This window comes from Thermobia domestica, chromosome 12 (assembly GCF_964235325.1).
Source record: "Thermobia domestica chromosome 12, izTheDome1.hap1.1, whole genome shotgun sequence".
Taxonomy (NCBI): Eukaryota; Metazoa; Arthropoda; class Insecta; order Zygentoma; family Lepismatidae; genus Thermobia; species Thermobia domestica.
This window is the reverse complement of record NC_137465.1, coordinates 218,168,991-218,192,598: the sequence shown is the minus strand read 5'-3', so window position 1 is coordinate 218,192,598 and position 23,608 is coordinate 218,168,991. Positions and strand designations below refer to the sequence as shown.

The 23,608-nt window shown below is 35.9% G+C and overlaps 1 protein-coding gene across 3 annotated transcripts in view; it reads left to right on the top strand.

The window, feature by feature from the left end:
- The window catches only part of LOC145667050 (protein RRP5 homolog), a 120,220-nt gene that overhangs the window by 5,429 nt on the left and 91,183 nt on the right, over positions 1 to 23,608 (top strand). For all 3 annotated transcript variants that reach the window (XM_081734749.1, XM_081734747.1, XM_081734748.1), the window contains exons 2-4: positions 5,385 to 5,475; positions 8,819 to 8,950; positions 10,593 to 10,760. In XM_081734749.1, the coding sequence (XP_081590875.1) occupies positions 5,410 to 5,475; positions 8,819 to 8,950; positions 10,593 to 10,760 (366 nt within the window). In that variant the 5' untranslated portion in view covers positions 5,385 to 5,409. The remainder of the gene's footprint in view (positions 1 to 5,384; positions 5,476 to 8,818; positions 8,951 to 10,592; positions 10,761 to 23,608) is intronic.

Below are 23,608 nucleotides of genomic sequence, written 5' to 3'. Positions count from 1 at the left end.
TTTTGCTAGAAAACTATCGAATGTCCAACTTCGTAATAAATGCCTTTATTTTCATCGATCTTCAAAAAAAAAAAAAATATTCTAATAACCAACTACTACTCATACACATTGCAAATGAAACAATGCATACGTCAGAAAATAACTCATAATATCCTAGCATTCACTTCGGATAAACATTAAAGAAAAAACCTGTCCTAACCGTATTCCGTGACCGAGTAACCATTATACTACTATATATACTATATAATAAATACTTATATAAATATTATAATAAATACCGGTATTTGAATATATTTAACCATTTTAAAATAACAATGTCACAATCTATTATCTTTACAATCCACCGTAGAATACTAATTAACGAACTAGACCCGTAGTATTTATCATGAGTTCCTGTTTGGGCTTTGTGGTGGGCAAACATCGTGTGCGTGGGTTTTCTCGGATTTCCTCCGTTGCTTCCCACTTTCTTCATTCCACTATTTCATTCATTCTCATTATCACCGTTTCCTTTAGCCTACCCGGCATAATCATGGGACATAAAACTTGAATAGGCTATTTCATTTTATTTCACTTATGCATTCCACATCCAGATATACTGTAGCAGCGTACAAAGGTAATAACCATACAATTGACTGCCTTGTGCAAAATCATGTATTAATATTAAACCTTAGATTAATATTAGCTGCCCCTAATTCTATTGACTTTTTATTGTTAGTAGATATACTTGCGAAAAAATTTGTTCCAGAATCTACCATCAGGGTTGGCAAGGTAATTTACTTGTTACGTTTCTTACGTAAATTACCCGTAAGTTTCATGACATAGAAAACTAGTTTTTTACGCAGATGTAAAACCAGGGTTGGTAAAAACCATGTTTCTTATTGAAAAAAAACTTTTTTTGTTTTAACCCTATTTATTTATTAATTTATTTTTTTTTTTTGGTTTAAATAATTTGCTCTATGTATTCATATCATACATGGTCAGAAATATGTTTGTTTCGCCTTGATGTTATTATGCAACAACCGGGTTATGCTGGAAGGGATCACATAAGCTTAAAGCAGAATAAAAACCGCTTCTCGAGTAACATCCGAGAGAAATTGTCCTCCATTTGAACTCGGAACCAGGACTAATTGGCCACAAATGCGATACGTCTGCCAACTCACTCACGAAGGAATCCTGATAAAAATACGCTGTACTGATCTTTACATGCTTCTTAATATAACTGTCAAGAGTCATTTCAGAAGGACAAAACGAAAAACAGTTGAACAAGTGAAACCATTATACACAATTACATATGGACAATTTCAAAGTACTACAGAGTACAGAAGAACTAATTTAGTTCATGTTAGTTAACAATGACTTTTATTGGTCCAAATTAAAGAAATACGACTACTTAATTTGCATATCAGTAAGAAAAGTGAATAAAGATACGAATTATTTGAATCCACTTTGGCTCAGACTAATTTATAGATAAATAGCTGCCAAAGATACTTCTCATTTCACTAAATGCCTCTCGTGGGGTTTGTATGACCCCCTCCTACATACACATACAAAAAGTACGGCACTTCGATGTATTTTATCAATAGTAAACATTGAAACGAAACAATATTTAGAATTTTTCTTTGATTGCAATTACATAACAATAACAACAACTACAAAAAAATCACAAAACAAACATTTATAAACACATATAATAACATATATATATATATAAGTTGCTTTTATAGTATAATCTTTTCGAGTAATGAATGGGCAATATAGGTTTGAATATAATACGAATAATATACGGGAGTGAAACGTGATAACCAACAAATGTGTGTTCATCAAGATTTTACTTAAACTTTTACGAACATTTTTCGTTTTTTGGTTTAAACCAGTTTTTTTTTTTTTTTTTTTTTTTTTTTTTTTTTTTTTTTTTTTTTTTTTTTTTTTTTTTTTTTTTAAACATCTGGTTTAAACCAGCTAACCCTGTGTAAAACTATTCCAAAGCCGAACACAGTTAAAAGTAGAACGCAAAATGCAGTTTCTTCAAACTTGCTAACATCAGCTGGAGCGAAGTCTAAGCTTGCAGAGTAAAACTTCCCGGTCCAGAATCTCGCCTTCAATGTGTTCAAAATATCGTCGTATGTATATACTCTTAAAATAACTTATAACAGTTAAACCTCTGTTAACGACCTCGTTCATAATGGTGACAGATTTTTTTGTCCTGGCAAGAATATATATTAAAATGGGACGTATCCTTCTGTTTCACTGACACACTCAGACATGGACACGGATATTCTTCTTTTCCCCCTCCCTCCCTCCCAATATGGTACTAACATTTTTATCTCTTCATAATGGACAGAAACTACTCTCAATTCACTCGTATTTAGCACAGAAAACTTCATCTTTCTACATTTTAAAAATAAATCTGATCCGAATACAATACGGTGAAAAGAAATTTCTTTTCAAATGGTTCAGCCATTTTCAATTATTGGTGACTCGGACAATGCCGATTTAAATGAAAAACAATATATATATATATATATATATAAGTTTTATTTTTATTATTACTCAGGGTTGGCAAAAACCATATTTTTTATTGAAAAAACCAAAGAACCTGGTTTTTTTGGTTTAAATAATTTGCTCTATGTATTTGTATCACATATCGACAGAAATAAGTTTGTTTCGTCTTAGTGTTATTATGCAACAACCGGGTTATGCTGGAAGGGGTCAATAAGCTTAAAGCGGAATCCAAACCGCTTCTCGACTTACATCCGAGAGAAATTGTCCTCCATTTGAACTCGAAACCGAGACTAATTGGCCACAAATGCGATACGTCTACCGACTCACTCACGAAGGACTCCTGTTAAATATACGTTGTACTGATCTTTACATACTTGTGAATATAATTGTCAAGAGTCATTTCAGTAGGACGAAAAGATAAACAATTTCACAAGTGAAACCATTGCACACAATTACATATGGACAATTTCAAAATACTGCAGAGTACAGAAGAACTAATTTAGTCCAAGTTAGTTCACTGCGACTTTTATTAGTCCAAGTTAAAGAAATACAACGACTTACTTGGCATATCAGTAAGAAAAGTGAATAAAGATACGAATTACTTGAGCTTTGGCTCTGACCCATTTATACGTAAATAGATACCTAAGATACTTCTGTTTTCAATAAATGCCTCTCGTGGGGTTCGTATGACCCCCGCCCCCTCCCAAAAAAGTATGGCATGTTGATTTATTTTATCAATAGTAAATATCAGGCGACGCCAGAAGCCAACAGTTTTCAGTACAACGCATTAGCCTAGCTATACAAAGAGGCAATGCGATTAGTATCTTAAGCTCCTTCCCTTCACACAAGTTAGAAGAAATCTTTTATCTTAATTAAACATAAATTTTCAAAAATAATTCATTTTAGCGGCTCATTCTTGAAAAATATTTGATGTATAGAATATCCATTATTTAACGGATTCACAAGATCATAATGCATAAATAGCTTATATTTTTCATATCTGTAATTCCTTGCTCTGTATCTTCATAATATCATTGTGGCATTGGGTTTTTATATTTCCCATCTAAATGTTGATATATAGTGTTCTTTAATAAATTTGCAGCATTACTAAAATGAAACAATATTTAGAATTTTTCTTTGATTGCAGTTGCATAACAATAATAACAAACTATAAAAGAAATCACAAAAGAAACATTCATAAACGTATATAAAAAAGTTGCTTTTGTAGTATAATCTCTTTGAGTAACGAATTGGGAATTTAGATTTATATATAATACGAATAATATACGGAAGTGAAATGTGATAACCCACAAATGTGTGTTCATCAAGATTTTACGAATAGTTACACTTTCACGTACTTTTTTCGTTTTTTGGTTTAAACGAGTTGTGTTTTTTTAAAAAAACAGCTGGTTTAAACCACACAAATGATTTTTAGTATGTATTTAGAAGCCCTTGTATACCAAACTCTTTGACTATATATCTTTTTTCTTTTTTGTTTTTATGTTCTTGATTTGATCTCAGCTCGCGCCAAGTGAGTTTTCTCGTAGACAAACACTGTGTTCGTGGGTTTTCTCATGATCACCGTCTTGGGACGTAAAACTTGACGATCTCATTTCATTTCATTTTTAAGACTTATTATTTACTTCCTTTATCTATTAAATTCGTGCAAGTAAATGCTATATTTGAATTGGATGATCGAGTCATGTGTCTAAAAATTAACGGTAAATAAAAATTCTAGCATTTTAAAACATCCGAAGTACCTGCATATAATTTCGAGACTCTCTTCAATTCTTTCTCGTTACATGTAAAGAAAACTTGCTGCTATATAAAGAACATGCATGATGTATGGAACTTTTTCTTTTCCATTCTATAGATAAAAAATGATGGGATGAATTTGAAATTTCAATAGTAAAATTTTCATGTCGTCTCAATTTGTGTAATGATAAATCCTTGGTATATATTTCTTTTGTTAAGATCATGAATAGAAAATACTCAATAGATATGCATCCTATCGTATCGATTAGTAATTGTATCCGGGGGCTCTTAGATATCAGTTTTTTTGTCTTTGTATTCAACGAGTGAAAAGTAGGCTATATTGATACTAATATTTCACATGTAATATTGAGTTTCCTGCACACCTGGTTCCATCTACGCTATAGGTCGGTTCTGTTGAGTCAAAGTGTAGTAGTAGGGAACCTATAACTATTCATAAGGTATGTACTTCTCCGTGAAAAAAGAATTATCCACATCCTTCGGATTGTTTCGAATTTTGCTTCCAACACACAAGAAAGAACCTCTGCATAATATGGTGTGACTTTCAGCTATAATAATATGAAATACAGTAGACTCATGAGTATCCGGCCTGGTTTTCTTTTATCGTAATTAAATGAGGAAGGTAAGGCGTTGCATTGGCAACATTTCCCAAGGCATTGGAAGCGGGCGTCTGCTACAATCCTCTCCTACGTGTCGTGTGCAAAATACAAGTTGTGACAGGAAAAGAGCAGCGTTCTGCTCCTTTTTCATTGTTTCGTCAGTGTTTAATGGACCTGAATACAGTACGCTTGCCGCTGTTCCTAATTATAACTGTACAGTACGTACAGTACTGTATCCGTAAATAGTTCTTGCGGTATGCTTAATGTTCATAAAGAAATGAGTTCATAGAATTCCGGCCTATCCGGATATTTTTTTATCCGACCTGCCCTTCCACCACATTACGTCGGATACTCGGGAGTCTACTGTACTTAAAACTTGGCAAATAAATATATATTTGTTTATTCATTTAGAAAGGTCTCGTAAGACTGTTTTTTATGTTTAAAAGATTACTTCTTCTATAGAGGCTGGTAAATTTGATATTAATGAATTGATAATTATTTACATTTCAGTTTGGCTTCGTCTGTGACTATCAAAATGAAGGAAAACAAATGTAATGAAAGAGATGGTGGAAAGCCTACTACTAGACCATTTGCGCCCAAGGTAAGTGTTAGGGTTTGTAAGGTTTCAAAGTGTTAAGAAATTGAATGATAAGTGAATAGCGTTATTATATTACGTTTATTATATGTATGAAGTTGCTGAAACCTTTGTTGATGGTGAAATTTGGGCCATGAATGACTGATGTGATTATAGGGAATATGAGTCATAAGTGACTGAAGTTAAAGTATTAATTAATGTGTTAATTGTAGTAGATTAAGAGAGTTGTAGATTTATACAGGGTGTCTCAAAAGTCCCCTGACATAGGATAACTCTCTTATTATCACAATTACAACAAAATGTAAGAGGGGAAACCGTCTCCGAATATGATGTTGAGCCGTTTGGATTGTACACTCTTTATGCATCCAATGTTAAATGGAAATGCAGCGTTGCCACTTACCTGGATCTACAACTAAGTGAATGAAGTTACTGTTTGAGATGGGGGCTGGCTATCGACACGCTACCGTAAAAGACAGTAACTTCACTCACTCAGTTATGGACAGGTAAGTGGCAACGCTGCATTGCCATTTAACATTTTATTAAGCTTTTAAACTAGTTCTCTCGAAGCTAAATGGTTAGGGTATGAACTTTTAGCGCGAGCGACCCGGTTTCGATTCTTTGTGAAGCTTATCTGGTTTGTATCGCATGTTAAAAGCTGTAGGGTCACGTATCATATGACCTTGCGGTGAAAAGTACACTAAACCTAAATCTAACCAAGAAACATACTGATACTATTGAAATTGATATTAAAAAAAAAAAAATGCGTAATTGATATCGGTACTCGTGTTTTGCAGAAGTAAGGCTTTAATTATTTATTTATTATATTTATTTGGCCGGATTTAGGGGGGTGTAAAGGTGCACGTGAACCCTCCACCCCCCCTTCGTTGTAAATGTACACTACCTAAAGCGAGAAGTTAGCAGTAAAAATAAAACACTTTCCAAAAATTTCTGCTGTATGTGAGATTTCTGGGAACCGAATCTGGACCTCCGACGCCGCTCGTATGCTAACCATTTAGCCATCAGGAATTTTTTTAGAGTATGTTTCTGAATTAGACACAAAATCACAAATCGACAGCAGGGTTAGAAAGTGGAAACACTAGCGTATTGAAATGGGAAGACACAATTTTCAGTGTGCTAGAAATTAAAACAGAAAATTACTATGTCTTACTACTATGATGTTACCCTCTTTTATTGTAAAAGCTGGAAACACTTCTGTAAGGTTTACCTTTTCAACTCCAGCTGATTACTATGTTGCAACATCGCATCACAATGAGAGGCCCTAGTTGATTCAAGGCTGATTCTATTTTGTGTACTCATCATTGTGTGCGTTCACGAATGTCAATCGAACCATGTACGAGATGTGTCATGTTCGCTTGTGCGGGTGAAAGTGAGGTCCGACAAGACTATGCAAGGGACAGGCTGCTTAGAGGGGAGGGAACAATACCGAACTTTGTCGAGTCAGAGGTTTCGTAGCCTGCACTTTACTATAGGTACCTGAAGTGTGCTGAGATATTCAAGATGGATAGAAAGAGTATTGACGTTCTATATTCTTAGTATTCACTTGTAAAGTATAGGAGTTAATTAACACTAGGCATTTCAGGAAATTAAGTACTTTTTGGCTTTAATAATTCCTACCCAACAGTAAGTTTTAACAAAATATTGTACGTATTCATGCTTAATATTAGTGTTATAACGAGGAAAGTCTGATCTTAGCATTACCTCTACACACGGGTATAGAACGTTACATGTGGTTTAAACCCGTTGCATCGATTGTCTCACTACTAAAATGGAACATGTAATTAAATCTTAGACTTTCGTTCTGTTTATGTTTTGTAACGTTCGAGAAATTATTTCAAGGCACTTGTTCCAATATACCTGTCAATAACGACATGATTTAAAGAACGTTTGTCTAAGGAAGCCTTTTCTCAACACGTTACTTCGAGTATTGGATCGGTAAAGAGTCGTTTGCGTTGATTATCTTTGCAGAAATTAGATTTCTTTGGCATCTAAAGGATTATGTGGCCACACAATCCTTGCAGTTTCACAAGACATAATGGATAAGCATAATATAAGTTGAGCTGAGGAGCGTAATGATCTCATTTATAGGGAAAAAGAGATTTTTCAGGGAAAAGTTTGCCACATCGTTCCGTGCAAACATCACGCCAGTACCACCATTTGACAATTTCCCCGTTTACGAACAAAACGCGAGGCCACGTTCCTCAGTGGCAGAGTGCTCATCTCAGTGTGTGATGTTCTTTGATCGCAGCTCGCGCGAATTGGACTTCGTATGCACAAACACCATTTACGTAGGTTTTCTCGTGTTTCTCCCGTTTTCTTCCATTCTTTTTCATTCCACCATTTCGTTCGTTATCCATGATCACCGTCTCTTTTAGCCTCGGAGCATAATCATGGATGATGATGATCCCACAAAGAAAAAATCGTATTGGCATTATTGTCTTATTCCGAACAGCTCCTCAATCTGCATTATATTACATATTTATTTATATCATCTACTGTTAAAATAATAATTGTAATGAGAGAATTACCTGAAGTAAAATCTATCTAAAGTATCCATATTGTATCGAAATCATGAGAACACCTAAACCATACATAATATAGACCAAGATTACTTGAAATTATTCATCAGTCATTGTCAGTGGCATGCAGTAATAAATTTGCGAAATTATTTTCTGTTCGAGCGAAGAAATCTCTATATAGCTACTTATTTCTCCTTTGCCTTTGAGTTTTATAGGTTTTGCTAATGTAAGGTTTCGTACTCTCTGATACGTAATTCTTCTTTTCACTATTCCCAACGCTGAGTGCATACAAGATAAAGAGAGTATTTTTACATTATATGATGAAAGGTAAAGTTATTAGTGGTGGCGTGTGGCAACACAGAGTATAATCATGCTTCATAGGAGATTTGGCGAAGTAAAATTTTTCATTATACAAAAATAAGCAAACACGTTTACCAAATGAAAAGGGAAATGTTTCCTTAGCATTGACATAAGCCTCACTACAGTTAGTGCATGTTATTTGCAGTGATTAAATAAAAATGTGACCAAATTGTTAATTTTTAACGAAATTACGAACAATTCAGTATATTTCATGTCACTTGACGACTGAGTTGTGCAACTATTTTCTCGTGATTCCTTTCTAAAATAGAAAATATAGTTATTACCAAATGTAATTTAGATATTAACCTACCTGACTCAAAATTATTTACGGATTATCTTTTGGACACAACACAGTCTTTATATGAATAAATTATTCCCTAGACAATTACATAGCTTTAAGTTTCCTTGAACGTACTTCCAAAAATGATACATTTATATGACACTTATTTCAGATTCGATATTGGGGAGATGGCAGTGTAGCCGGAGAGGGTTCCTTTTCAACAGACGGTGGTCAGCAGTTGGATTCAGACGACGACGATGAGTCTTCAGGAAGAATCAGTGTTGCCCTCCCTCTTTCTTCCAAGGTAATTATGGTTATAGCTCTTAAATTACAAAACTAAATTACATCAGTTTTCTGTATACAGTTTTTCTTGATACGACCTTGTAACTTAACCAGAGGTGAGCCATCGCGGCTCCAGAAGGGAATTCCATAGTTTCGTGTGTATAATAGAAGATGAATGCTTAAATGCTATTTTAAGTAAGGATATAGCTTTAAATATATGTACAAAATTTAATAAAAGCCAGTTTTACCCAACAAAACCCACCGGGCTAAATTTGTAAAAAAAAAAAAAAAAAAAAAAAAAAAAAAAGGGGGGGTTCACAACTCTGATCAAAAGTCCAGGAAACATCGTTATCTACTGTGTACAGCGTTGGATTCATGTCCGCGTGGTCCCGGATTAGATTCCCGTCCGGTGCTTCCCAATTTCCGGCGTCCGCCCAGCGTCGTGAGGCAAACTGGGGAATCACGTGAATAAGAGACATGACAGCCACTACTTCTAGAAAGCTCCTGATATGCCTGTTAGAGACAGGGCAATGCAGCGTAGTGACAACGTTGTGATGCCTCAGGCCCATAAGGGCTGTCATGCCAGTGGTTAGTTGGTTAGATCAAAAGTCCAGGCCTGTAGACCAACTGCGTTGTAGATAAGAACATAAGAGAGAGGAAACTTGTTGGAAAAAGAGGCTTGTAATCTAGAGTAGTGAAATTTTTCGAATTGTATCAGCCGTTTCGGCTTCATAAGGTGCTCTATGTTAAATGAAAAAGCTACGGTTCTAGTTCAACAAACTGTTTGAACGGGACGTAAGTGCACGCAAAAATGGCTCAGGGAATTGTTGTGTAAGGGAACCTAGAGCACTTCCAATAAGTTTCCAAACAATGCTGCATTGTTGGTATGGTGAGGGGCCAAGGAAATAGCCTGTGCTGAATTGGCAACGTTGCATTTTCATTCAACAGAGGGCGCCTTACCAGTGTAGAGCACAAACGGCTGGTGCAATTGGAAAAATTCTACAAATTTTAACTTGAAAACAGTTATTTCTAATAACAACTTTCTTGGGATCACTGTGGCTCAGTGGTAAAGTGCTTACCCCTGGTGCGTGGGGTCCTTGGTTTGATTGTCGGCCAACAACGTATCCGTGGGTTTCCTCGAGGTACTCCCGTTTCCTTCCATTCTCATTCCGCCAATTCTTGCATTAACCATCTGTCTCCGTTAGTCTACGGGGCATAAACGTGGGACATTAAGCTAAAAGATTTTCTAACAACATTTCTCTCTCCCAGGTTTTTCGTATCAGCCCTCATAACGGAGTGGCTCCGGAATTTTGATACACCGGGTTACTATTCCGATTTAGTTTCAAAGTGCTTCTTCAAGTAACGTGACCCGCTATGTCAAATCTAATTCTTTACCCCAAATTGTGTCACGAGTATTTATATACTTCTGCCTTATGTAATTTTCTTATGTCTCATTGATGCATCTCTTTCATTCTGGACATTTTCTTCAAAATTTAGACCCTGAAACCGTTTATTTTGTGTTCATCCGTGCGAGTTTGTCTTCCTTGTCCATACAGTGGAAAACTGGTAAGAAAAAATATCTGATTTTTAAGTACCTAAAAACTTCTAAAGCAGAGATTAATTAACCTGTCATTAACTTGCTTGTCGGTTGTTTTATTTTCTAGGCTTTAAGGGTGGGAATGCTTCTCTTGGCTTGTGTGAGGGAAGTAGGCGATCGCTCAATAAACATGAGCCTTCCTGGAACATTGAGAGGGAAGGTGTTTATCAATGAAATATCAGAACAGTATAACCAAGCGCTACAAAAATCTGCTAAAGAGAAGAAAAACGAAGCGGTAAGTATCCAGCAAACTTTATAAAACAGTAATACTATAAGAACATAGTGTCGTTAAAGGTATGCAAAAGCGTATTAATTGTTTCATTTCTAATAGTAGATGTTTATCATTTCAATAGCTATTGTCTTGCTGTCTTCATTTCGTTTAAGTTACAGTGAACATTTCTGTACTTTAAACAAACAAACCAAAACTTTCATATACTGTGGTGAAGACAGGAGGATACTAGTTAAAATTAAAAGCATCAGGTTTGAAAATGAAACAGTTGGTAACGTAATGTATACATTTCAGCTGTGTAAAACTTTGGATTTATACCAAGTGTTCTAAAAGTGGCGCCCACGGACAACAACAATGTACAGGGTGTCCGAGAAGTCCTTCCCTGATTACAGAAATTGATAACTCAGGCTAGAAATAAGATAGAAATATGAAACTGGTGTTGAATTGTTTACAAACTATAAAAGTTTTGGTCACATCAGTACACTTCCACATCAGCACCCTTGGTAGCACGTAGCACATCTAGGCGATATTCAATTTCCATCCACACATTAGCCAACATCACTGGAGGGATCGATGCAACGACTGTGGTTATTCGTTGCTGCAGGGTTTCAAGATCTGGTACAGTCCGCGGCATAAAATTTGTTACAAAAATTCTAAGTCCAAATGAATAACAAACTCTTGCCCAGTTTTCTTATGCATTCCCGCAATACATGTATCAATCGATTAGTTGCTTCTAGTATTTATTCCAACTCCTCCCCGTCCTCCACCTCTCCTTGTCTAAAGCAGTGTGTGTGACGTAGTACACTCTTTCCATTCAGCTGAAAAAGAAACAGGAATCAAGTTTACAACGTTATAGCTTTAAAACAGTCTTTTCCATTCGTTTGTTCTGAAATATTTTTAAGAGCCTAAATTAAAGGAAAGTCACACAATCTTCCCAGAGCTTCATAAATATCTTTAGTTTCATTCTTTTCTTTCTTTAAAGAGTGCAAGCTAGTAAGATGCTCCCTAAGAAATTATGGAAATTGCCAAGAGTTCTAAAATATCTACGGACAGAAACGAGTTTTATTCAATGGTTCATTGAATTTCTTTTCAGTAAGTGCAAGCAAATGTTTCAGGGGCGTCATTTGGGCAGGACAGGAGGGTGTAATTCCGCCTCTCTTGAGCTTCATAAATACGTATTTTTTGATTAAATGTATAGTAATACACTAATAAAAAGTGAAAATCTTATGTCGCCGGAGAATCTCTTCCTTCCCCCCCCCCCCCCGAATAAAATCTAAAAGACACTGGTTTTAACAACAAACCTATAGAGTTACGATAGCACATTGCTAAAGAGCTTACATTTGGTTTCAAGAGTCGAAGGTTTGATCTCAAGCCATATGACTTCCTGCGTGACTGAGAGAGAGAGAGGGATTCAAATATGGAGACACAGAGGGATGATTTGTATACACAGATTTAGAATAGGGGAAAAAATGATCGGACAGCATTCGTATTATGACGAAAATTCTGATTTTGTGAAAGATAAGAAGGGAAGTTTTCGAACTGCGAGGATCACATTAGGCAGTTATCGAATTAATATGGAGAACTCTTTTTAGAGCATCAGATGATTACGAAAGGAGAGAAAGATCTTCAGAACTGAGGAATTAAGATTTTAAAAAATCTGATCTTGGCGACGGGTTTCGAACCACGAACCTTGTGGTCATCGAACCATGACTTTATCCATTCTGCTATAGAGAATTCTATTACTGGTTCACATACGTTTCCCTTAGCTGCGTTGAAAGCTACCTTCAGGGAATATTCCAAAAGTTGACTCGGTGGATGCGCCGTTCAGTTAGGACGTAAACCTCTTGTAACTTAGTTACAATGTGCAAAATGAACTTCCTCTTCTTCAGGACACTTTTTAAAGCTTTAAAATTTGTTACTATTGTTTTAATTAAGTTACATTTTATAGAACCATCTGATAAAGTAGTGCCAAGCCCTGTGCGTCATTGTCTGTTAGGTGAATGGTTAATGTAAGTTACTCCCACGTGGATGGTCCGAGCTTCCAATCAAGACCATTATTATTGATTATTTTATTTGAGTTACGCTCATACTGTATATTCCACAAGTTCACGTTTGAAGTAATGTAGTCACAGCTAGTTTAATTCGAAATAATTTTCCAATATTATATTTGTTAGTAAATTTACATGGCACTCCTCACTGTTTGTAGCCCTGCATAAATGCAAAATTGTTTTAAAAGTATATTTTACTTTCAGGTATTATAATTGTTTTTAATTGTCCTTCAACTTTATTTTATAATTATTTTCTATTTCTTAATTATAACATACTTTCTATTTATATTGTATTCTATGTTACACGTTTATTATTTATATTTTATGTTTTACCTTTGAAGAGGAGCTTTTGACAATTCAGAGCAGCAGGGGCATACACAGGATGCAGGCCTTTGCAATCAAGAGCTTTTGCCCCCCATGTAATCACTACTTTTTTTTTTTTTTTTTTTTTTTGTAAATGATATCTAATTTTAGAGATGATGATAGCAGGGGCGGATTCAGGGGAGTGCGTTTGGGCGATCACATCCCCCAGAATAGGGAACTTTTTATACTTTTTATTTTAAAAATAAAACATATCCTAAGTATTTTTCATCTTTGTATTATAAACTTAAATTAAAACCTAAAGTAGATAGCCCTTACTTTCTTAAGAAAGTTAATTCTGCAGAAGACCTACTTCTCCTTTTCTAAATTTGTTTTTTCTTTTCTTTTTTTTTTTTTTTTTTTTTTTTTTTTTTTTTTTTTTTTTTTTTTTTTTTTTTGCAATCCGCTCTTACCTTGATTTGACTTCGAACGACCGCCCCTCCCAAACAATCATCCTGGATCCGCCCCTGGATGATAGACATTTTAGTAAAATATTCCCTCAATCGCTGAAATAAATTCCTGTCAAGCTTTCGATCGCTGAAATAAATTTCTGTCTACGGCCCTGCAAAACAGTGACGATTTTAGGGAGTGATCAGTTAGTAATGCCTCCCTGGAGCAACGACACTTCCCCAGAAGTCATATCTCCGATAATTCAGAATGTGATTTGTGCATTATCACTTTTCAATCTCAGTGTCTTGAAACGCACCAAAAAGGAACTGTTCTGAAGTATTTACTGGTTCTCCCTATGACCCCATTTCAATATGGCCAACCTTGGACATATACACATCTGAAATATCACCTTTTATGTCAGTGATCCCGAAAACTATCCATTCGACACAAATATAGGATATTTTCGATTCTTTATTCCTGTCACCCTCCCATTGTCAACTCGAAGCCAACCAAGGCTTATTTTGGACTTACGCAGCATCCACAGTGTCACTTTTCATCTTTGCATATGAATTCGACACTAATTTCTTTCGTATTTGACTACTTTTACATGTCACCTTCACCTCTTGGTAGGGATTTTTTCAGTATCTCGCCCCCACAACTATGGAGAAATTTCAACCAACTAAGTATCATCTGAAACACAACAATACGGGTGATCTTTTTCGCAGAGGAATTCGTTAACTACTGTTTCAATATCAGTGTATTGGCTTTTTTGCTGTCCATGCTGGAGATTGCCAAAGAGCTAAACTTCATTCTGTACTATTGTGCTATGAACATAGTGGTTTAATTCACTGAATACTCGCTTAGATGATGCTCTCGTCACAGGAAAAGTGAGATACAGTTATAAAAGAAAAACGAAACGAAATATTTAAGTTTTACGTCCCACGTTATGCCGACTACGCTAATGGAGACAGTGATGGTGGGAAACGAATGAAATAGTTTAATGAAGAAAGTGGGAGGAAACTGGAGAAACCCGAGAAAACTCATGCACACGGTGTTTGTCCATAATAAAGTTCATTCAGCGCGAGTTGGGATCTAACCAACAACTCCATGCACCATAGGTAAAGTTATAAAAGAATAGGCGTCTAAACAAATACGGAACACTACTATCAATGAGAGTTGTATAAGATTAGATTTTTATTTATTTCATTCAAAGTTGAAATTTCAATCAATCTTGATCTTCATTACTGTTTGAAATCCGGACCAACCAGTATTCCCTACTAGGATAAAGATTAATTGATAGCCAACAGAAATCCAAAATCTTCTGTATAACCCCACGTTCCATTATTCCATATATACAATCCAGCGTAACCTACCAGTTAATAAGGTTTCTTATTATTATTATTATTTTTAACACCTCAAAAATATAGGCTCATAATTGAACCACTGATTGGAAAAAGGGAATAAGTACATAAAAATATTTTTTACACTTTTAAGCTTTTCTCACCAATTGCAGTGCTACAATACAAGATTCTTCTTCTTGTCTTAGAGTTTGTAAGTTCTTTTGCTACAATTAATTAGTTATACACGTGTTAAAACAAATACAAATACGCCTCGGGCAGGTTTTTTAGCGTTTCTGAAAACTTAGGTTTGATGTACTTATTCCCTTTTGCTGGAAATAGTTGCTGCAAGGACGTGATAAATCTTTTCGGTAGACTTCACAGTCTATAGCTCCTTCACAAATTCCTTTTTATTTAAGGCTAAGTAGTTACATTTTAGACATTGAGGAAAAAGTGTGAAATTAATTAAAACCCTTCAAAGTGGAGTTACGAATCTTCAATGGACCCCATTTTGCTGTTGGCCTCGCTCAACGCACTCCCGTCACTGTTCAGGGTGCACGGTGGAGTTTCTCCCTTTTAGGAATACTTTCTAAGACAGTACTAGTTTTTTTTTTTTTTTTTTTTTTTTTTTTTTTTTTTTTTTTTTTTTTTTTTACAGCTGTTTCAATTGAGTTGTATTTGCTAGAACTGTCGGTTAAAGGAAACAAAAGATCCTATATTCAAACACAAATCATCTCTCTAGAAGCTCTAATGGAAAACGAAACGAATCGTCGTAAACATGTTACGTTCTTGAAGAGGAAAACAGCAAAACATTGATTGCACAAACGTATAATGGTATCATTTGCTTGCAAATTTAAAACTTATAGAAGTTGGTGGCTTGTTAGGTGAGGGGTTAGTGAACAGGATTTTTGTACTGGTGATGCAGGGTTCGAATCTCGTCCGTTCTTCTTACGTTTTGTTTCTTTAAGCTACACTGAGTTTGTTCATTCCAATTCTTTAAGCTTGAATTAAATCTAATACCAGTTAGTGAATTAAAAGTAGCTAACATTATTTTCAAATACGAGATGTTATTACATGCTTGTCACTAGCTCGCAATACTCAACTTTGATATAAGCTCTTGCAGCCTTCATTTAACTCATTTCTTGACGTGTTTTGTTACAAAACTCATGAATCGTGGCGAACAAAATTGCTTTACCACATAATGGTGACTGCTTTGAAACCAAATGACAAGTATGAGAATTAAACGTATCATATCTGTAGTTTGGTGTGGAGAAGAAACCAAATAGCGAACGAAAGGTTTAAGAATACCACGTTATTAATATAAACTATGCCAAAGATTATTGACTTATATGATTTAAAAAAATCGAAAGAAATTTTGAAAGAACGAAAAATGCTAACTTAGAATTTTGTAACTGGAGGCAAGGAAATCTAATTTAAACATACTAAAACATACCATTTAGCGCATATAGAGCGCGGATCTGTGCTCAAGGCGCTAGCTAATAATCTGGAGGTTCTCAAGTCGGAACCATGTGTGAATATTTTGTTTAAATTTAGAATTTTTGGTGATCATTAGTCGGCGATGACACACGTTTAATTGTCTTAAGGTATTTGAATATTTTGATCTTTCAATACTTCAATGATCAAATCTTCAATACTACTACTACTACTACTACTACTACTACTACTACTACTACTACTACTACTACTAATAATAATAATAATAATAATAATAATAGTTATTATTATTATTATTATTATTATTATTATTATTATTATTATTATTATTATTATTAGCAAAGTAATTCAATAACACGTTAATATCTTTAATTACTTCTCGATAACTACTCGAACTTAAGACGTCCTCGAATCTAAGTCGCACCCCGATTTCGCTGGGCTAAATTAAAGAAAAATAGTAATATGTTTTGGTTTTACTATTATTAAAGCACTCCTTGATATTGGTCATTTTCGATGATTTTATGTATCCCTCTCCCCTCTCCATGTTGGGGGCACGGTATGACAAAAATTATCCCAGGCCCGAATGTCATGTACGTTGAAAATTTGATCGAAATCCGTTGGATGGTTCAAGAGTTGTTCTATTTATTTTTATATATTAATCTCCCCTTCTCTTATCCTCTCCTATGTTCTACCGTCAAAGTGAAAATATTAAAACAAAAGTTTCTAGGCCCGAACGTCGTCTATGTTGAAAATTAGATCGAGATCGGTCAGGTGGTTCAAGAGTTGTTAAGTTTTATTCATTTTTATAGATATCTCCCCTCCCCTCCTCCTACCCTACGTTCTACCATCAAAGGGATATGATAAAAACCACCCCAGGTCTGAACCTCGATAATTTGATTAAGATCAGTTCGGTGGTTTAAGCGTGATGAAGTCACCAAGACAGCATTTTTATTTTTATTTTTTTACATAGTCCCCCTTCCCCTCCCCTACATTGTGCCGTCAAGGCAAAAAATGAAAACATCCCAGGTCCGAACCTTATCTATATTGAATGTTTGATTGATTGGGATCAGTCGGATTGTTCAAGAGTTATTAAGTTTTATTCATTTTCATATATTTACCCTCCCCTCCTCTTCCGCAAGTTCTAATATCAAAATGAAATAACAAAAAGCTTCCCAGGTTCGAATTTCATCTATGTTCGAAATGTGATTGAGAACGATCGGGTAGTTCAAGAGTTATTCACCACCGAACATTGTCAGTTTTATTTTTATATTTATAGCTGTTATGTATCTTCCCCCTCCTCTCCATCCTCTACGTTATTCCGTCAAAGTGAAATGCTAAAATCCATCCCTCGCGTTAATCGAGACGGGGACATATAGCCTCATTCCTGACGTCCCCATTAATCCCCCTACTCATACCCTTTAGTGTGTTTAAGTTTTTTTTTTTTTTTCTTCAGTTGCAAATTTCTAAGTTATTTTTCTTTGTTTCAAAATTCTCGCATTTCTTGTATGATAATGCAGGTTAATAATCTTTGACTTGTTTTATATTAATAAGCTGAGTTGTTCTTAAACCTTTGCTTTCCAATTTTGTTTTGTCTCTACACCAAATTACAGATATGACAAATTTAATTCTCATACATTACATTTGATTTCAAAGCGGTCGCCAGGAACTGCTTAAAAGCACTTTTCCGTCACGAAACACCCAGCAGAGGGAGTACGATATCGTCTACAGCAGTGAGAGGAAACTCCGCCTTGTTACGTGACGTCACATGAAGCACGTTCCGTTCAAACACCTAAGCAAAGCTATCATTTTGCTTCTGGTGTGAAAATGGCTCACTACGATGCTTCTGTTAAAAGCAGCGTGATTGCTTTAATTGAGCATGCGGGCATGAACTATATCGAGGCAAGCGCGAGATATGGCGTTAACCGTGTTACAGCACGGAGGTGGTGAAGGAGATATGAGGAAACAGGAGATGTAAGACGTAAAAGAGGAAGTGGGCGACAAAGAGTTTCCGAAGAAGACCAGAGTGTAATTGCCCAATGCCGTGAGCACCCTTTCATGTCTGCCCGACAGTTACGAGAGGAAACCAATTTCCCTGGCGATGTTACGACTGTCCGTCGTACACGCAAATCCTTTAGTTTGAGATCATACAGGGCAGCTGTTAAGGAGCGACTAACAGAAGACCACATGGTTGACCGTCTGGCGTTTGCACAGTTAAATATTGCACGTGTGTGGGACGAGGTCGTTTTCACAGACGAAAAAATATTTTCCAGTGCAAACTTCGGGCCGAAGCGTGTTTACCGCCCTCCTGGAAAAAGGTATGCCTCTGAATACGTTTCCCGTTCTGGTCGAATGGGACATGTAACTGTCCACTGTTGGGCATGGATATGCAAGGCTGCAAATTTCGGAGGAATCTACAGGATTCCTGGTCGCCTAAACGCCCACAAGTATGTGGAACATCTGGATGAAACGCTTCCGGAAATAAAAGCTCATGTAGGTGACGCATATTATATTTGTAACAGGACAATACCTCGATACATAATTCAAATGTGGTTCAGACATGGTTGCAGAGGCAACCTGATGTCGAAATAGTTGACTAGGTTCCTCATGGAGCAGATCTGAACCCTATTGAAAATATGTGGGCCTCTGTTGTAAGAACATTGCGGGAAACCTGGTCGAACAATCCTCCACGAACATCTAATGATCTTTGGGAGCGTGTTGAAGATGCGTGGTCGATCTGTTGCACCCAACGCTATATCTCTCGCCTGGTGGATTCAATGCCACGGCGTATGGCAGCTGTAATCGAGTCCCAAGGGGATTATACACACTATTAATAAATGCTTGCCCACAACACCATCAGCCCTCTCGAGGGCTACCTAATTCGACTCACTTATTAACAAAATTTTATGAAATACATTACGCGACACCAGTGAATGTAAGTGTCTCAGTATGTTCTGCATTAATAAAGAGGCGAACGTGCGAGACTTGGTGGCCGAGTGGTATTATGCTTGCTATGTAAACCAAAACCGCCTGTAACAGTGGTTCGAGTCTAGTGAAGAAGACCCCTACTTTTTATCACCAGGGATATTTGCAATACGCCTTCTGCTATGTCCGCCTTCGTACGGTCTATTATATGACACATAATGTGGACCGCCATAAGTTTTTACTTAGTAAACAATTTATAAATATATGAACAAATACCTAGGTATATTAGAGTAACAATGGAATATAGTACTTTCGTCCGACTGACGTCGCTCTGCAAATGTTCATTGTATTACACCGGAAGATGAATTAAATAAAGGCTGGAAAATTTGATATAAAAATTGATACGTAATAAGTTAAAGACAAAATATGTAATTATAATCTCATATTTGAAACTAATTTCGACTACAATTAATTCTCTACCTCCTTTCATAAATAATCCAAAGCAAACTTCGAGGTTTGGAATGCACAAACTAAGTGTGGCTAAGAGAAAAAAGTAACAAGAGCATAGATTCGATCCCACGACCACCAGCGTAAGAATTCCTTTTACTAACCCTTCATCTATCAAACCATGACGTGAACATGACTTTTGTAAGTTATAAATTTGTATCCAAGAAACACCATTAAGCGTATGTGCAACTACTGATTTGCTCTTTTTCTCTTCAAAAGCGTAATATGTTTAGGACGATTCGTTTCGTTTTCCATTAGAGTTTCGAAAGAGATTATTTGTGTTTGAGTGTAGGATCTTTCGTTTCCTTTAACCGACACTTCTAGCAAATACAACTTAATTCACACAGCAGTTAAAAAACAAAACTCGTACTGCCTTAGAAAGTATTCCTAAAAGCAGAAGCTCCATCATGCATCCTGAACAGTGACGTAACTAACGGCAGTGCGTTGAGGGAGCCCAGAGTAAAACGGGGCCCATTGAAAATTCGTAATTCTACTATTTTTCCTCGATGTCTAAAATGAGACTACTTTAGCCTTACATGGAAAAGAAGCTGTGGAGGGGACTGCGAAGCCTACTGAAAAGATTTATCACGTCCTTGCAGCAACAACTTTAAGTTTTCGAACAGTAATGAAGAACAAGATTGATTGAAATTTTAACTTAGAATGAAATAACTAAAAATCTAATCTTATATAACTCTCATTGATAGTAGTGTTCCGTATTTGTTTAGACGCCTATTCTTTTATAACTTTACCTATGGTGCATGGGGTCCTTGGTTCGATCCCAGCTCATGCCGAATGAACTTTATTATGGACAAACACCGTGTGCATGTGTGTCCTCGGGTTTCTCCCGTTTCCTCCAACTTTTTTCATTAAACAATTTCATTTATTTCTCACCATTACTCTCTCCATTAGCATAGTCGGCATAATCGTGGGATTTAAAAATTAGATATTTCATTTCATTTTTCTTTTATAACTGTATATCACTTTTTCTGTGACGAGAGCATCATCTAAGCGAGTATTCAGTAAATTAAACCACTAAAACCTATATTCATTGCACAATAGTGCAGATGAAGTTGAGCTCTTTGGCAATCTTCAGCATGGACAGCAAAAATAGCCAATACATTGATATTGAAACAATAGTTAACGAATTCCTCTGCGAAAAAGATCACCCGTATTGTTGTTTCAGATGATAATTTATAATTATACTTAGTTGGTTGAAATTTCTCCATAGTTGTGGGGGCGAGATACTGAAAAAATCCCTACCAAGAGGTGAAGGTGACATGTAAAAGTAGTCAAATACGAAAGAAATTAGTGTCGAATTCATATGCAAAGATGAAAAGTGACACTGTGGATGCTGCGTAAGTCCAAAATAAGCCTTGGTTGGCTTCGAGTTGACAATGGGAGGGTGACAGGAATAAAGAATCGAAAATATCCTATATTTGTGTCGAATGGATAGTTTACGGGATCACTGACATAAAAGGTGATATTTCAGATGTGTATATGTCCAAGGTTGGCCATATTGAAATGGGGTCATAGGGAGAACCAGTAAATACTTCAGAACAGTTCCTTTTTGGTGCGTTTCAAGACACTGAGATTGAAAAGTGATAATGCACAAATCACATTCTGAATTATCGGAGATATGACTTCTGGGGAAGTGTCGTTGCTCCAGGGAGGCATTACTAACTGATCACTCCCTAAAATCGTCACTGTTTTGCAGGGCCGTAGACAGAAATTTATTTCAGCGATCGAAAGCTTGACAGGAATTTATTTCAGCGATTGAGGGAATATTTTACTAAAATGTCTATCATCCAGGGGCGGATCCAGGATGATTGTTTGGGAGGGGCGGTCGTTCGAAGTCAAATCAAGGTAAGAGCAGATTGCAAAAAAAAAAAAAAAAAAAAAAAAAAAAAAAAAAAATAATTTAGAAAAGGAGAAGTAGGTCTTCTGCAGAATTAACTTTCTTAAGAAAGTAAGGGCTATCTACTTTAGGTTTTAATTTAAGTTTATAATACAAAGATGAAAAATACTTAGGATATGTTTTATTTTTAAAATAAAAAGTATAAAAAGTTCCCTATTCCGGGGGATGCGATCACCCCAAACAAACTCCCCTGAATCCGCCTCTGCTATCACCATCTATAAAATTAGATATATATACAAACAAAAAAGTAGTGATTACGTGGGGGCAAAAGCTCTGGATTGCCAAGGCCTCCATCCTGTGTATGTCCCTGCTGCTCTTAATTGTCAAAAGATCCCTTTCAAAGGTAAGACATAAAATGTAAATAATAAACGTGTAACATAGAGTACAATATAAATAGAAAATATGTTATAATTAAGAAATAGAAAATAATTATAAAATAAACTTGAAGGACAATTTAAAAAAAAATCAATAATACTTGAAAGTAAAATATACTTTTAAAACAATTTTGCATTTATGCAGGGCTACAAACAAGTGAGTGCCATGTAATTTTAGTAACAAATATAATATTGGAAAATTATTTCGAATTAAACTAGCTGTGACTACATTACTTCAAACTTGAACTTGTGGAATATACAGTATGAGCGTAACTCAAATAAAATAATCAATAATAATGGTCTTGATTGGAAGCTCGGACCATCCACGTGGGAGTAACTTACATTAACCATTCACCTAACAGACAATGACGCACAGGGCTTGGCACTACTTTATCAGATGGTTCTATAAAATGTAACTTAATTAAAACAATAGTAACAAATTTTAAAGCTTTAAAAAGTGTCCTGAAGAAGAGGAAGTTCATTTTGCACATTGTAACTAAGTTACAAGAGGTTTACGTCCTAACTGAACGGCGCATCTACCGAGTCAACTTTTGGAATATCCCCTGAAGGTAGCTTTCAACGCAGCTAAGGGAAACGTATGTGAACCAGTAATAGAATTCTCCGTAGCAGAATGGATAAAGTCATGGTTCGATGACCACAAGGTTCGTGGTTCGAAACCCGTCGCCGAAACCAGATTTTTTAAAATCTTAATTCCTCAGTTCTGAAGATCTTTCTCTCCTTTCGTAATCATCTGATGCTCTAAAAAGAGTTCTCCATATTAATTCGACAACTGCCTAATGTGATCCTCGCAGTTCGAAAACTTCCCTTCTTATCTTTCACAAAATCAGAATTTTCGTCATAATACGAATGCTGTCCGATCATTTTTTCCCCAATTCTAAATCTGTGTATACAAATCATCCCTCTGTGTCTCCACATTTGAATCCCTCTCTCTCTCTCTCTCTCTCTCTCTCTCTCTCTCTCTCTCTCTCTCTCTCTCTCAGTCACCCAGGAAGTCATATGGCTTGAGATCAAACCTTCGACTCTTGAAACCAAATGTAAGCTCTTTAGCAATGTGCTATCGTAACTCTATAGGTTTGTTGTTAAAACCAGTGTCTTTTAGACTTTATTCGGGGAGGGGGGGGGGAGGAAGAGATTTTCCGGCGACATAAGATTTTCACTTTTTATTAGTGTATTACTATACATTTAATCAAAAAATACGTATTTATGAAGCTCAAGAGAGGCGGAATTACACCCTCCTGTCCTGCCCAAATGACGCCCCTGAAACATTTGCTTGCACTTACTGAAAAGAAATTCAATGAATCATTGAATAAAACTCGTTTCTGTCCGTAGATATTTTAGAGCTCTTGGCAATTTCCATAGATTTCTTAGGGAGCATCTTACTAGCTTGCACTCTTTAAAGAAAGAAAAGAATGAAACTAAAGATATTTATGAAGCTCTGGGAAGATTGTGTGACTTTCCTTTAATTTAGGCTCTTAAAAATATTTCAGAACAAACGAATGGAAAAGACTGTTTTAAAGCTATAACG